This window comes from Salmo trutta, chromosome 37, assembly GCF_901001165.1.
Source record: "Salmo trutta chromosome 37, fSalTru1.1, whole genome shotgun sequence".
NCBI lineage: Eukaryota > Metazoa > Chordata > Actinopteri > Salmoniformes > Salmonidae > Salmo > Salmo trutta.
In genome coordinates, this window is record NC_042993.1 from 12,363,322 (window position 1) to 12,380,268 (window position 16,947).

Genomic DNA, 16,947 nt, shown 5'->3' on the forward strand with positions numbered 1-16,947 from the left:
TGATATTACTAGTTTATCTAGCCTGTCCTGTGTTGCCTATAATCACTTAGGTACACGTTGCTCCAACCATAAACATCAATGCCTTTCTTAAAATCAATACACAAGTATATATTTTTAAACCTGCATATTTAGTTAATATTGCCTACTAACATGAATTTATTTTAACTAGGGAAAATGTGTCACTTCTCTTGCAGAGTCAGGGTATATGCAGCAGTTTGGGCCGCCTGGCTCGTAATTATGACATAACATTGAAGGTTGTGCAATGTAACAGGAATATTTAGACTTAGGGATGCCACCCGTTCGATAAAATACGGAACGGTTCCGTATTTCACTGACAGGAAAAACGTTTTGTTTTCGAGGTGATAGTTTCCGGATTCGACCATATTAATGACCCAAGGCTCGTATTTCTGTGTGTTATGTTATAATTAAGTCTATGATTTGATAGAGCAGTCTGACTGAGCGGTGGTAGGCAGCAGCAGGCTCGTAAGCGTTCATTCAAACAGCACTTTTGTGCATTTGCCAGCAGCCCTTCGCAATGCATTGCGCTGTTTGACTTCAAGCCTGTCAACTCCCAAGATTAGGCTGGTGTAACCGTTGTGAAATGGCTAGCTAGTTAGCCAGGTGCGCGCTAATAGCGTTTCAAACGTCACTCGCTCTGAGACTTGGAGTAGTTGTTTCCCCTTGCTCTACATGGGTAACGCTGCTTCGAGGGTGGCTGTTGTCGATGTGCTCCTGGTTCGAGCCCAGGTAGGAGCGAGGAGAGGGACGGAAGCTATACTATTACACTGGCAATACTAAAGTGCCTATAAGACCATCCAATAGTCAAAGGTATATGAAATACAAATCGTATAGAGAGAAATAGTCCTATAATTCCTATAATAGCTACAACCTAAAACTTCTTACCTGGGAATATTGAAGACTCATGTTAAAACCTCTCTAGGGTAGGTGGGATGAAATCGTCCCGCACTATTCAACAGCCAGTGACACATCAGAGCGCCAAATTTAAAACCACAAAATGTCATAATTCAAAGTTCTCAAACATATGACTATTTTACACCATTTGAAAGACAAGACTCTCGTTAATCTAACCACATTGTCCGATTTCAAAAAGGCTTTACAGCGAAAGCAAAACATTAGATTATGTCAGGATAGTACCCTGCCAAAAATAATCACACAGCCATTTTCAAAGCAAGCATATATGTCACAAAAACCACAGCTAAATGCAGCACTACCCTTTCATGATCTTCATCAGATGACACTCCTAGGACATTATGTTATACAATACATGCATGTTTTGTTCAATCAAGTTCAGATTTATATCAAAAAACAGCTTTTTACATTAGCATGTGATGTTCAGAACTAGCATACCCACCGCAAACTTCCGGTGAATTTACTAAATTACTCACGATAAACGTTCACAAATACATAACAATTATTTTAAGAATTATAGATACAGAACTCCTTTATGCAATCGCGGTGTCAGATTTTAAAATAGCTTTTCGGCGAAAGCACATTTTGCAATATTCTGAGTAGATAGCCCGGCCATCACGGCTAGCTAATTTGACACCCACCAAGTTTGGACCTCACCAAACTCAGATTTACTATAAAATTGGATTACCTTTGCTGTTCTTCGTCAGAATGCACTCCCAGGATTTCTACTTCAACAACAAATGTTGTTTTGGTTCGAAATAATCCATAGTTATATTGAAATAGCTCCGTTTTGTTCGTGCGTTGTAGTCAGTATCCGAAGGGTGATGCGCGGGCGCATTTCGTGACAAAAAAAATGAAAATATTCCTTTACTGTACTTTGAAGCATGTCAAACGCTGTTTAAAATCAATTTTTATGCGATTTTTCTCGTAAAATAGCGATAATATTCCAACCGGGCGACGTATTCGTTCAAAGAGAGAAAGAAAAACATGGAGTCCTCTCGTGCACGCGCGCTCCAGTGTCAGCGTTCCCTGCCTGACCACTCACAAAAACTCCTGCTGTTTTTCGCCCAGAGACTGCAGAGCTCTCATTCCACTTTCTGGCGCCTTCTGAGAGCCGATGGAAGCCTTAGAAAATGTCACGTTACAGCAGAGATGCTGTATTTTTGATAGAGATGCCCTAGAAGGACAACAAATTGTCAGACAGGGCACTTCCTGCATGGAATCTTCTCAGGTTTTGGCCGGCCATATGAGTTCTGTTATACTCACAGACACCATTCAAACAGTTTTAGAAACTTTAGTGTTTTCTATCTAAATCTACTAATTTTATGCATATTCTCATTTCTGGGTAAGAGTAGTAACCAGTTTAAATCGGGTACGTTTTTTATCCGGCAGTGAAAATACTGTCCCCTAGCCCCAACAGGTTAAAAAGAACCACCAGCTTTCATATGTTCTCATGTTCTGAGCAAGGAACTTAAACATTAGCTTTCTTACATTGCACATATTGCACTTTTACTTTCTTCTCCAACACTTTATTTTTGCATTATTTAAACCAAATTGAACATGTTTCATTATTTATTTGAGGCTAAATTGATTTTATTGATGTATTATATTAAGTTAAAATAAGTGTTCATTCAGTATTGTTGTAATTGTCATTATTACACACAAAAAAACAAAAAATTGGCAGATTTAATCGCTAGCGGCTTTTTTTGGCCCTCCAATAATCGGTATCGGCATTGAAAAATCATAATCGGTCGACCTCTACTTCATATTTACAAGCATGGTGGTGGCTACATCATGTTATGGGTTTGCTTGTCATCAGCAACTACTAGTGAGTTTTTAAGGACAAAAAGAAACAGAATAGATATAAGCACAAGCAAAATCCTACAGGAAAACCTTGTTTGGTGTGCTTTCCAACAGCCAATGGAAGACAAGTTCACCTTTCAGCAAGACGATGACCTACAACACAATCATACATGCATACATGCATGCATGCATGCATACATGCATGCATGCATGCATACATGCATGCATACATACATACATGCATGCATGCATACATACATGCATACATACATACATACATACATACATACATACATACATACATACATACATACATACATACATACATACATACATACATACATACATACATACAGTTGAAGTCGGAAGTTTACATACTTGGAGTCATTAACTTGTTTTTCAACCACTCCACAAATTTCTTGTTAACTTCTGTGGGCTACATGGGACGCACAGCCAGTGAAATATCAGCGCGGCAAATTCAAAACAACAAAATGTCATAATTCAACTTTCTCAAACATACAACTATTTCACACCATTTTAAAGATAAACTTCTCGTTAATCTAACCACGTTGTCCGATTTCAAAAAGGCTTTACAGCGAAAGCAAAACATTAGATTATGTTAGGAGAGTAGATAGACAAAAATAACCACACAGCCATTTTCCAAGCAATGACATGTGTCACAATAACACAAAACACAGCTAAATGAAGCACTAACCTTTGACGATCTTCATCAGATTACACTCCTAGGACATTATGTTACACAATACATCTATGTTTTGTTCGGTAAAGTTCATATTTATATCCAAAAACAGCATTTTACATTGGCGCATGATGTTCAGAGAATGTATTCCCACCAAAACGTCTGAATGTCCACATCAATTTACAAAAATACTCATCATAAACGTTGACAAAATATATAACAATTATTTTAAGAATTATAGATAAACTACTCCTTTATGCAAACGCTGTGTCAGATTTTAAAATAGCTTTACGGAGAAAGCACATTTTTCAATATTCTGAGTACATAGCTCGCCATCACAGCAAGCTATACAGACACCCGCCAAGTTCGGGGCAACCTAAACTCAGAATTAGTATTAGAAATATTGTCTTACCTTTGCTGATCTTCGTCAGAATGCACTCCCAGGACTGCTACTTCCACAAGAAATGTTCTTTATGTTCTAAATAATCCATATTTATGTCCAAATACCTCAGTTTTGTTTGTGCGTACAGATCACTTATCCAGAGGCATAACGCGCGAGCGCGGAACCAGAGACAAAAAGTCAAAATGTTCCATTACCGTACTTAGAAGCATGTCAAACACTGTTTAAAATCAATCTTTCTGGTATTTTTAACGTAAAATTGCGATAATATTCCAACTGGACAATAGCATATTCATTCAAGAAAAAAAAGAAGGAACGGTGTGCTTGCGGGATCGAGCATATCCAATCCCTTTGTTGCCAGGCAGTCCATTCAGAAACTGAGCTCCTATACTCTGCCCAGTGACAGGAGAATGCTCAAACCACTTTCTGAAGGCTGTTGACGGCCTTAGGAAGTGCAACGTGACCCCACAGAAACTTTAGTTTCGATTGAGAATTGTAGTTCTTCTTTTGATTCTCTGACTTTCCACTTCCTGGTTGGATTTTTCTCAGGTTTTTGCCTGCCATATGAGTAATGTTATACTCAGACACCATTCAAACAGTTTTAGAAACTTCAAAGTGTTTTCTATCCAAATCTACTAATAATATGCATATTCTAGTTTCTGGGCAAGAGTAGTAACCAGTTTAATTTGGGTACGTTTTTTCATCCGACCGTGAAAATACTGCCCCCTACACCCCAACAGGTTAACAAACGATAGTTTTGGCAAGTCGGTTAGGACATCTACTTAAGTGATTTTTACAACAATAGTTTACAGACAGATTATTTCACTTATAACTCACTGTATCACCATTCCAGTGGGTCAGAAGTTTCCATACACTAAGTTGACTGTGCCAATTGGAGGTGTACCTGTGGATGTATTATTTCAGCTTTTTTGGCCCATTCCTCCTGACAGAGCTGGTGTAACTGAGTCAGGTTTGTAGGCCTCCTTGCTCGCACACGCTTTTTCAGTTCTGCCCACAAATATTCTATGGGATTGAGGTAAGGGCTTTGTGATGGCCTCTCCAGTACCTTGACTTTGTTGTCCTTAAGCCATTTTGCCATAACTTTGGAAGTTTGCTTGGGGTCATTGTTCATTTGGAAGACCCATTTGCGACCATGCTTTAACATCCTGACTGATGTCTTGAGATGTTGCTTCAATATATCCACATAATTTTCCTCCCTCATGATGCCATCTATTTTGTGAAGTGCACCAGTCCCTCCTGCAGCAAAGCACCCCCACAACATGATGCTGCCACCCCCATGCTTCATGGTTGGGATGGTGTTCTTTGGCTTGCAAGCCTCCCCCTTTTTCCTCCAAACATAACGATGGTCATTATGGCCAAACAGTTCTATTTTTGTTACATCAGACCAGAGGACATTTATCCAAAAAGTACCATCTTTGTCCCCATGTGCAGTTGCAAACCGTAGTCTGGCTTTTTTATGGCGGTTTTGAAGCAGGGGCTTCTTCCTTGCTGAGCGGCCTTTTCAGGTTATGTCAATGTAGGACTAGTTTTACTGTGGATATAGATACTTTTGTACCTGTTTCCTCCAGCATCTTCACAAGGTCCTTTGCTGTTGTTCTGGGATTGATTTGCACTTTTTGCACCAAAGTACGTTCATCTCTAGGTGACAGAATGCGTCTCCTTCCTCAGTGGAATGACGGCTGCGTGGTCCCATGGTGTTTATACTTGCGTACTATTTGTACAGATGAACGTGGTACCTTCAGGTGTTTTGGATATTGCTCCCAAGGATGAACCAGACTTGTAGAAGTCTACAATTTATTTTCTGAGGTCTTGGCTGATTTCTTTTGATTTTCCCATGATGTCAAGCAAAGAGGCACTGAGACATCATGAGTCAATCAGAAGCTTCTAAAGCCATGATATAATTTTCTGGAATTTTTCAAGCTGTTTAAAGGCACAGTCAACTTGGTGTATGGAAACTTCTGACCCACTGGAATTGTGATACAGTGAATTCTAAGTGAAATAATCTGTAAACAATTGTTGGAAAAATTACTTGTGTCATGCACAAAGTAGATGTCCTAACCGACTTTACCAAAACGATAGTTTGTGAACAAGAAATGTATGGAGTGGTTGAAAAACAAGTTTTAATGACTCCAACCTAAGTGTATGTGGACAACTTTTATTTTACTACATTCCTAAAGAAAATAATGTACTTTTTACTACATTTTCTGTGACACTCAAAATTACTTGTTACATTTTTACATTTTTATCAGGACAGGAAAAGGGTCTAATTCTCACACTTATCAAGAGAACATCCCTGGTCATCCCTACTGCCTTTGATCTGGCGGGCACACTAGACACAAAATTCTTCATTTGTAAATGATGTCTATGTGTTGGAGTGTGCCCCAGGCTATCCAGGAAAAAAAAGAAAATGGTGCAGTCCAGTTTGCTTAATATAAGGAATTTGTAATGTATTTATACTTTTACTTTTGATACTTAAGTATATTTTATCAATTTCATTTACTTTTGGTACTTAAGTATATTTAAAACCCCCATACTTTTAGACTTTTACTCTAGTATTTTACTGGGTGACTTTCGCTGTTACTTGTGTCATTTTCTATTAAGGTTTATTGGGTACTTTTTCCACCACTGCAAGTATATACTGGAGTTGCTTACCAAGACCACATTGAAGTTTACTGAGAGGCCTAGTTACAGTTTTGACTTAAATCTGCTTGAAAATCTATGGCCAACCAACTTGACAGCTTGAAGAATTCTAAAAAGAGTAATGTGCAAATAGTGTACAATCCTGTGGTGCAATGCTCTTAGAGACTCACCCATAAAGACTCACAGCTCTAATCACTGCCAAAGGTGATGCTGACATGTGAATAGTTATGTAAATTAGATTTCTATATTTCATTTGCAATAAAATAGCTATCTTTTTATTTTTTCATGTTTTCACTTGGTCGTTATGGGGTATTGTGTAGATGGGTGAGAAATGTAATGTTAAACCATTTTGAATTCAGGCTGTTACGCAACAAAATGTGGAATAAGACAAGGGGTATGAATACTTTCTGAAAGCATTGTATATCAGCTTAGATATGATAGTAATTTCCTCTCTCATTTGTTATTTTCCTCCATAAGGGGATCCTGTCAAAACAAAATCAAAAAGGATACGAGAGAAGCCACCCCTTGTAGTCACCCCAAAGGAGACAGAGGAGTCTCCAACTCCTGAAGAAGATGCACCATCTTCACAAGAGGTCCACAGTGCAATTCCTCCAGATGCAGTGCCTTCCAAGGATAGTAGGAAGGGTTCAAAAAACAAGCACTCAAATCCAGCAAAGGATAGGCGTCCTGTGAGAAACGGGGCAGCTTTAACACCACGGATTACCATCAAGTTGGTGGCCAAGAAGACGGTGAGAAAGGAAAAGGGAGGACATCTAAAATCTGTGGAGAAGCTGAAGGTAAAAGGATTACATTTTCAATCAAAAGCTAATGACGTCAAAGGTGACCCGATGTCCAGTGCCCATGTCAAATTAAAGACCGAGACACAAGCTGATGAGGCACAGCATCTGAATGGCACTGAGGATGAGGGAGGCGGAGGAGCCATACTGGCAAGGAGGCGTGGTAGATCTGCCTCCAAGATCACTGAACCCTGTGTTCAAAGTGGGGCCAAAGTTGGGGAGGTTGATGACCAAAAATCTGAGGGGTGTATAAAATCAACAGGCAAACAGGACATTGCACTGGAATGTGGAAATGTGGAGCCAAAAACGGACATTAACAAATTCAAACGGAAAGAAAGAACCACAGAGGTAAGCACTGAAGTCAATAAACTGGTGATCCGGAGAAGTAGAACTACTAATCCACCCTCCGAAACACATGAAGGCCTTGTAACAGAATCAAAAAACCAGAGCAATGACAAAGTATGTCTGGCAGAGTCTTTGTTAGAGGTTTCTAGAATAGAGGAAGCCAAACCACCATCCAGAAAGAGTAGGCGTAAACAAAGCAAGGCACATCAAGAAGAGAAGATGGTCACAGAAATCCATGTTCCATTAGCCACAGAACCTGAAAAGCCAATTGTTGAATCCAATGACGGTCTGGCTTTTAAAAATGACGATGACATAATCGGGATTCCAAGTTTTAAGCTGATTAAAATCAGAAACCCCAAATTGGAAGGCTCATCTCAGTCTGACAGTAAGGGCTCCTCTCGTAAGAAGAAACGAAGCAAGTTTGTGTGGACACTTACATTGGTTAAGGGGAAAAGAAAGGACACCCAAGTGCAGGGCTCTGGAAATACTGTCAAAGGAACAGAGAAGCAGCGGAGTACCACTGAATTAGACAAAGCCTCTCTTTTTGAACCAAGTGTGATCAAGAGTGTAGAGAACCCCGAAGAGAAAGAGGCCACGAGTTTTACCACTTCCAGAGATGCTGAGCACACACATAATGTGAAGTCTTCCAAGAAGAAGTCTAAGGAGACTTCGTCTCTTGAGGAAAAGTCCTCTCTTCATGTTGAAGTGGGACAGGTAACGCAACCACATCCAGACGAAGCCACTCAAACTGACTGTGGTGATACTGTGGGAAAGGTTGTTCCACCCCTTCAGATAAAAAAGGTCTCCTCACCCGGTAAACCTAAACGCTCAAAACCATCATTCTTGATCCATCAAACTAGTCCTGTGCCTGAAGAAAAAAAGATACCGGTAAACACAAAAGTTTCAAGTGCAATTCTGGAAGAAAATGTTTTTTTATCAGACACAAACGCTGTGCCAACTCCCAAAGCAAGGAGGAGAAGACTGGCAAAGATGTCTACACCACGGAAGAAGCGTGGAAGTCATAAACCCTGGACAACCCACAAACACAAGCTTCAATCAAGTCCAAATGTGGAACATCCATCTGATGTTCCAGCCAGTGAAGCAGAACCACAGATCAATGAGGTTTTGAAGACTGAGGTTTCGACATTGTCTGTCTCTAAACCTAGAAGGAGAAGAAGTTCATGTGTTTCAGTTAGAAAGAGGCCAGGGAAGACACAGATGTTACCTGAACCCACTGAATCTCCAAACACAGAGTTAGCCCCATCTGAACAGCAGACAGAGGAGTTCTCCACATTGTCCGTTGTCTCTAAACCTAGGAGAAGAACTTCTAGCCTTTCAATAAGAAATAAGTCAAAGACACCAACATCATCTGAAACTCCAATCACAGAGATGGCCCCATTTGAACAGCAGACAGAGGAGGTCTCCACATTGTCTGTTTTATCTAAACCTAGGAGAAGAACTTCTAGCCTTTCAATTAGAAAGAAGTCAAGAAAGACACCATCTGAAACTCCAAACACAGAGATGGCCCCATCTGAACAGCAGACAGAGGAGGTCTCCACATTGTCTGTTGTCTCTAAACCTAGGAGAAGAACTTCTAGCCTTTCAATAAGAAATAATTCAAAGACGCCAACATCATCTGAAACTCCAATCACAGAGATGGCCCCATTTGAACCACAGACTGAGGAGGTCTCCACATTGTCCGTTGTCTCTAAACCTAGGAGAAGAACTTCTAGCCTTTCAATAAGAAAGAAGTCAAAGACACCAACATCATCTGAAACTCCAATCACAGAGATGGCTTCATTTGAACCACAGACAGAAGAGATCTCCACATTGTCTGTAGTCTCTAAATCTAGAAGGAGAAGAAATTTGAGCCTTTCAATTAGAAAGAAGTCAAAGACGCCAACGTCATCTGAAACTCCAAACATAGAATTAGCCCGATCTGAACCTGTGACTTTGGCTGACACTCAACCAACGGTAAAGGTGGAGCCAGAGACCCAGCCAATAGAGAGTGGAAAGGTGCTGCTGTTGGAGCCCCCTGTTATTGAAAAGACAGAACCACGGCGTCATAGAAGTCTGTTCAAACATGGCAAAAAGAAGCGAAGAGCCTTGATTGGACAGAGGCAGAAACAAAGGCAGAGGCCAAGAGGGAGAAAGAGTGTTGAGAGTAAATCACCTGAAAGTAAGGTTCCTGAAACTGTTGAAGAGGTAGACCTAAAGGAAGTTTCCTCCCCAGAGGCTGCTTCCACACCGGCAAGCTCTAAACTCATTGGCATCCTCAAGACCAAGTACAGAAGGAAAAAGGTCCCCAATTCAAGCCTTCAGTTCCTTGGTACCAAAAGACCAAGAGCCAGGCCTAAAACTCTATCTAAGCAGGTAGAAATGGATCTCGCCCAGCAAATTTTGGAGGAGCAGGATATACAAGACACTGTGGATGATGAACCACAGTCTGATGCTTTTGATGACCAGCATGGTAAATCAAAGTACCTTAAAAACATAAAGCACTTCATCATGCCTGTTGTCAGTGTCCGGTCCTCACGGGTGATCAAGACTCCACAGAGGTTTATGGATGATGCTGGCATGTCCGTTTTGCCCCGTAGAAACTCCCCGAAGAAAGGCCAACAATTCGGCTTATACCCACGCACTGGAAGGAAACGAGAAGATGGCACAAGTAGAGAGCTTACTCCTGATCTGCCTATCGACGAGGAAGAATTTCTGAATGAGGCGCAGTTAGATGTGGATTTGTTCTCAACTCAGGAACTCGAACAGGAAACCACTGACGTGAGTGACGGCTTATCCTACGGAAAGCAGTCTGGAAAGAGGAAGTCCCTTTTGAGGAATCCCAGTTTCAAGTGGCATGTGCCAGGAGAGTCTGGTGAGGAGGTATATACACTGGACAAAACTCTACAGAGCGAGTATGAGACTTTACTTTTATCCAAAGAATTCCAAATTGCTTCTGACCCATCAACCGATCCCCAGGAGGTTCAGAAAAAGAAAAGGCCCTGCAAGTTCAACAAGCAAACATCTCACCTAAATATATACAAGCGACTGAAGAAGCTGCAACCAGGACTTCCCAAAAAGAGAAGAAAAAATGTGATGACAGATGGTGTTTGCAATACTCTTCAATCTTCTGTTCATATGCTAGCGGAAGGTCTGGATGATGAAGTCAAGAGCATCTGTCTAAAGAAACGTCCTACAATCACAGCTCCAAGCAAACCCAAATCAAAGCAAGGCAAATCCAAACTCAAGATTGAGGATCTTGATAGTCCTGGGGTTGTGCGAAAAGTCTCTGTGTGTGTTCGGACTATGAACTCAAAGTTCTTAACATTCCAATATGGAGAGCATGAGGAGTTGACAGAGGAAGACAAAACAAATGCTGAAAATGTTATTGCAGGTAAGCAAATATTGATCAATTAATGCTGATAGTTGTTTAACATTGGCTTGCTTGATAAAAAAACTGTGCATTATGTAAACCTGGTATTTTTGTTTATTTTTTATATTACTTGGTATAATGTCTCTGAGTATGTTTTTACTGCTTAAACTACCCTGGAAAGTAGTGACATACTTTTTTGTCTTTCTCTGTCCCAGAAGCAGGAAAGCTTGAGCCACAGGAACTGCATCTGAACATGATCGCTGAGGCTGACCGTGCTGCTGCTGCTGAGGAGAAAGGAGCCACCCAGAGAGTTCGCTTCACAGGGGCCAATAAGAGGATGTTCAATCTGCTCAAGAAAGCCAAGGTCCAGCTCAACAAGATCGACCAGCAGAAACAACTGAAGTCCTCAGGGGTATTAATTGTCCCACTCATAAAAAGAATACACTTCAAAATTGCCATGCAGACAGTTATTTTTTGCAGTAAACAACATGCATGATGGGACTTTTTTCTGATACAGAATATGCTTTGTTTCCCTTCATTGTCATTAAATAGGATGATATTCATTAACACCAATATTGTGATATCTCTGGAGAGCTTCCTGTGTAAGCCCATAGTGATGAAACATGTTACCTGCAGCTTCTATTAGGGCCTGCTGGCTCCAGAGATGCAGCAGGGAAGAGACAAAGGAGGAAACCGAAAGAGCAGCTTGAGCCTGCTGCCTCAAACATGACTGACCCACCCCTGTCACAGGTATGGGCATATGAACACAATCCTGGTCTGTGCTGTTCTCTGCGTGTTTTATGTTCAGTGTCTCTCGCTATTCAATGTGTCTGAATGTTGCTTTGTCTCTTACTTAATAAAGTATCAGTATGTTGTTTCTTCCTCGCTAAGACCCACCTTTTCTGGTCATAAAAATATTTTGCAATGTGATGAATGAATGTGTCATAACAGTATCCCTCCCTGTCCCCCCTCTTTCCTCGTTAACAGGAGTTCCGCAGAGCGGGGGGTCCACGCATCAAGCATGTGTGCCGTGCAGCAGCTGTGGTGCTGGGCCAGCCTCGGGCGCTGGTGCCCGATGACATGATCCCCAGACTCAGTGCTCTGCCACTGCATGAGAGAACTGGCATATCCCCCTCTGGAAAGAACCAAGGTAGAGCCTCAAGCTTTCAAAACTGATTATCAATGCAAATCTCTCAAAAAACATTTTTAAGTGAAATTATGCGTTCTGGTATTTCCACACAACTTTCTTTGACTTTCCTATGAAAGATATCATAATTATATACCTTATCTATTGAAGGTGGTCGGTCTCCCTCTGGGCCAGACAGCCCTGGGCTGCTGGACCAAAAGGTTACCAAGGTCAGGAAGTCAGGAGCAGGTTTTGCTAAACAAAAGAGCCTTGGATCATTTGGGCTCCGCTCTCGGAGGTGTGGGATCTGCAAGGGCTGCAACCACGAGGAGGACTGTGGCGAGTGCATGAACTGCCTGGACAAACCCAAGTTTGGAGGGCCCAATACGAAGCGACAGTGCTGCGTGTAAGTGTACTGCTCATCAGAATTGCAAAGGTGACCAACTCGCATATATGCTACTGAATTATATAGATTGAATAGACAACTAAATGACCCATTTTTTTCTCTCTCCAAAAGATATAAAAGATGCGATCAGATTGAAGACAGAAAAGCACGTCGTTTGAGTGGCAAGTTCCCTAGAGGTCCTGGGAAGCGCAGGCGGCACTGCCTCAGCGTGGTTCAGTCTAGCAATGAGGAAGTTGATGGGATGGAGGTGGGGGACAGCCAGAGCCCATCTGTGAGGAAGCAGCCGCGGCGCTGTGTGAAGCCGCGCTCCTACTTTGACCTGCTGGACTATGACTCTGACCTGGAGATCACTGTGGGCTCCAACTCTGCCTCCCCTGGCCGGAGGAGAGGCCCCGGCCCACGCATCCAAGGTAGTAATGTAACATTATTGGGAAGTGATCATAGAAAGGGATTTTATTCTATTTAATATTGTCAGATCTTCTGGAACATATATTCCCAAACAGATATTCCCAAACTGGGACACGCGCAATGCCGTCAGGCGCAATGCCGTCAGCCAAATAAAAATGTGATTCACATTTTTTTTCTTCCTTTTTCACATTTTCAAACAGTCAATTTTAGTAAGGCATGCGTCCATAGAGACACGTACCAGCTCTACTGGTAGTACTGCTACTACCAGCAGTACTACACCTGCACCTGTTGACTACACAAATTGTGTTGCTTCCACGAGCACATCCAATGCTAGCATCAGTAAGCTAGCATGGGCACTGACAGTTGTAAATCTGATGCAGCCGAAGAGCTACTGCCCCCTAACCCGGGAAAGCACCGAACAACAGACAGGGACATTGGACCATCGAAAGGCGCAAATATGATGAGAACTACATTGATTTGGGGTTCACTTATATTGGGAGTTGTGCCTTTCCTCAGCCACAGTGTGTTATGTGCAAAAGTACTATCTCACAACTCGATGAAACCTTCACTCTAGCGCAGACATTTAGAAACAGGACATGCCAATTTGAAAAATAAGCCATGGGAGTTTTTTGAGAGAGAATTAAGATGACTTTCGAGTAGTAAGACATGTATAAAATCAACAGATACCATTAATAAGAAGGGGCTAGAAGCATCTTACATGGTGAGCTACCGAGTGGCTAGGACGGGCAAGCCCCATACTATTGTGGAGGACTTCATTCTTCCTGCTGCCGTGGATATGGTTGGGACAATGCTGTGGGAAAAGGCCCAAAAAACAACACTGTTTCACAACGCATCAGTGACATGGTAGGACATGTTTTGAAACAATTACTGCTTCGCATACAAGCCAGTGATTTCTATGCGTTACAGCTGGATGATGTGGTGTCAACAGATATGGCGGGCCTGGCACAACTCCTGGTATATGTCCATTACGTTTATGGGGGGTCAATTAAGGAAGACATCCCCTTCTGCAAACCAGAACAACAGGAGAGGATATTTAAGTACTGGACAGCTTTGTGACATCAAATGGACTTTGGTGGTCAAGATGTGTTGGTATCTGTACTGATGGCGCAAAAGCCATGACAGGGAAACATAGTGGAGTGGTAACGCGCGTGCAAGCAGTTGCTCTCGGCAGTGTACGCCACTTGGGTACACTGCAGCATCCACCGAGAGGCTCTTGCTGCCATGGGAATGCCTGACAGCTTGAAAGACGTTTTGCACACTACAGTTTCTACAACATACAGAAGTGCACTGGTTATCAAGGGGCAAAGTATTGACACGTGCTTAATGTTTTCTTTACTCCCCATAATTTTGCATGATGACGAGTTTCGCACACGACTGGCCTATCTGGGAAATGTTTTTTTCTCGCCTGAATGATCTGAATCTAGGATTACAGGGACTCTCCGCAACTATATTCAATGTGCGGGACAAAATTGAGGCTATGATAAAGAAGTTGGAGCTCTTCTCTGTCTGCATTAACAAGGACAACACACAGGTCTTTCCATCATTGTATGATTTTTTGTGTGCAAATGAACTCAAGCTTACGGACAATGTCAAATGTGATATAGTGAAGCACCTGAGTGAGTTGGGTGTGCAATTACGAAGGTACTTTCCCGAAACTGATGACACAAAAAACTGGATTTGTTATCCCTTTCATGCCCTGCCTCCAGTCCACTTACCAATATCTGAACAAGAGAAATCGAAATTGTAACAAGCGGTTCTGTATAAATTGAATTTAATCAGAAGCCACTGCCAGATTTCTGGATTGGGCTGCGCTCAGAGTATCCTGCCTTGGCAAACCACGCTGTTAAGACACTGATGCCCTTTGCAACCACGTACATATGTGAGAGTGGATTCTCGGCCCTCACTAGCATGAACTAAATACAGGCAGAGACTTTGGAAAATGATTTAAGACTGAGACTCTCTCCAATACAACCCAACATTGCAGAGTTATGTGCATCCTTTCAAGCACACCCTTCTCATTAACTTGTGGTGAGTTATTCACAATTTTCGATGAACAAAGAAGGTTTTATATGTAAGATGGTTAAATAAAGAGCAAAAGCATTGATTATTATTATTCGTGCCATGGTCCTATAAGAGCTCTTATGGGACCAAAACTCACACTCATTAATACATGTATTTTTATTTATTTATTTTTATTTCACCTTTATTTAACCAGGTAGGCAAGTTGAGAACAAGTTCTCATTTACAATTGCGACCTGGTGTAGTGTGTGTGTGGCAGGCTTACAATAGTGGCAACATTTGAGAGTGCGCTGACCCTGGTGCTAGAGAGGGTACGCAGCTGGAGGTTGAATGTTTGAAGGGGTACGGGACTACAAAAAGATTGGGAACCACTGTTCTAGAAGATCCCGGTCAAAGCTGTAAGGTAATGCGTTAACTCTGAAGTATTAACGCTGTATGTCTAATGACCGCTGCAATGGTTCCTTTTCGTCTTCAGACTTTGTCTCTCTGGATGGATTCCTGGGAGACCTATCAGACGACAGTGTGAGACATCGCAGGCTGCACCACCGAGTCCCTCCTGGTCGCCGTAAAACTGACAAGGTAAAGAATCACAACAGGGCTGCTGCTCTGATGCCACTGAGCAGGCGGTGCATGAATTGACAGTTTCTGGGTCGCCTAGGTGTATAACACAAAGGATCTGCACAACCCACTCCCCCCCCCCCTCTCTCTCTCTCCAATCTCTCTATCTTTCCACTCACTTCGTCTTCTCTCTGCTGCACCTTATGGTGGGATTCCCTGTCCTCTCTTCCTTCTCTCTCCTCTCATTCCGAGTTAAGCTGCTGCTTGCTTATAGGTGCTCGTGGCAGATAACGCTGGTGCTCTTTTGCTTTGGCCTCAGCAGTCCCACCCTTCACAGGCACAGCAGAAGCGGACAGGCCCATGGAGCGGTGGTGTCTACAGCTGGCTGCACGATGACCACCATGGAGAGAGAGAGTCAGAGGGGCTGTCGGCGGAGCAGCTACTGCTGCAGATGACACAGTCCCCCCCACACTCACAGTCAGACCTGGAGCTATCCTCCTCCTACCCCGAGGACCAAGGGTCTCCCCACCCCTGGCGCCTGCTATCCCACACTGGGGCCACCCCGGGGTGGCCAAGGGCCAGGGTGAGGGTAGAGGGTGAGAGGGGAAGAATGTTGGTGGAGGTGGGGTGGGGACGAGCCCGTTTTTATGCTTCGTCTTATTTTTCCCAGAATCCTCTGGAACAGACGCCACCCAGCGTCCTGGCCGCCCTGGCCAATGGATTTGACCAGAGGGAGAGGGAGCCGTCCGAGCCTACGCACAAGATCGGCGTGGACTTCAAGGTCAGATGCTTTTCCTTGACTCTTGTAGCTGTGGTTTTAGAGATCTCATTTACCATTTATACCCGTGGTATATGGCTGTCAGCCATTCAGCATTCAGGGCTTGAACCACCCAGTTTTAATGGCCAATATACCAGAAATCCCTGAGGTGCCTTATTGCTATTATAAACCGTTACCAACATAAATATCACAGTAAATAAGTTGTTTTGCGTCATACCTGTGATATATTGTATGCTAAATACACGGCATGAATGCTGTTTCAGCCCATCAGCATCCAGGACCCAAACTACGCAGTTTATAACCATGCTTAAATTTGTTAAGTTCATGTTTTAAGTATCCCTATATTTCTGTTATTACGGGGCTATCACTCAGTCAAGAGTGCGCCTGCGCAGGACGTCTGTTCGTTGATGGACCTAGCCGAGAGTGCAATGGCTACCTTGTAGTGTGTTCATACGGTATAGTAAACTTTGTTAAACTGGAACTTTGTCGTTGTCATTTCGGGTTAACAAAATTAGCCATTATCATCATCAGTTTTTGGCTTTGGTTTAGTTCTGTAATACACTTATCTATCCACTGGATGTCAGTGCTCTTCTACATCAAAAGTCCAAAAGGCTATTTCCCATCT

General features: G+C 42.5%; 1 protein-coding gene across 3 annotated transcripts in view; it reads left to right on the top strand.

Annotated features, from left to right (window-relative positions):
• LOC115177337 (histone-lysine N-methyltransferase 2A) overlaps nt 1–16,947 on the top strand; it is an 80,919-nt gene that overhangs the window by 11,687 nt on the left and 52,285 nt on the right. For 2 of the 3 annotated variants that reach the window (XM_029738028.1, XM_029738029.1), the window contains exons 3-11: nt 6,972–11,027; nt 11,222–11,418; nt 11,643–11,756; nt 11,994–12,156; nt 12,304–12,538; nt 12,650–12,948; nt 15,462–15,565; nt 15,882–16,127; nt 16,215–16,325. In XM_029738028.1, the coding sequence (XP_029593888.1) occupies nt 6,972–11,027; nt 11,222–11,418; nt 11,643–11,756; nt 11,994–12,156; nt 12,304–12,538; nt 12,650–12,948; nt 15,462–15,565; nt 15,882–16,127; nt 16,215–16,325 (5,525 nt within the window). The remainder of the gene's footprint in view (nt 1–6,971; nt 11,028–11,221; nt 11,419–11,642; nt 11,757–11,993; nt 12,157–12,303; nt 12,539–12,649; nt 12,949–15,461; nt 15,566–15,881; nt 16,128–16,214; nt 16,326–16,947) is intronic. The other variant, XM_029738030.1, reaches the window with a different exon arrangement.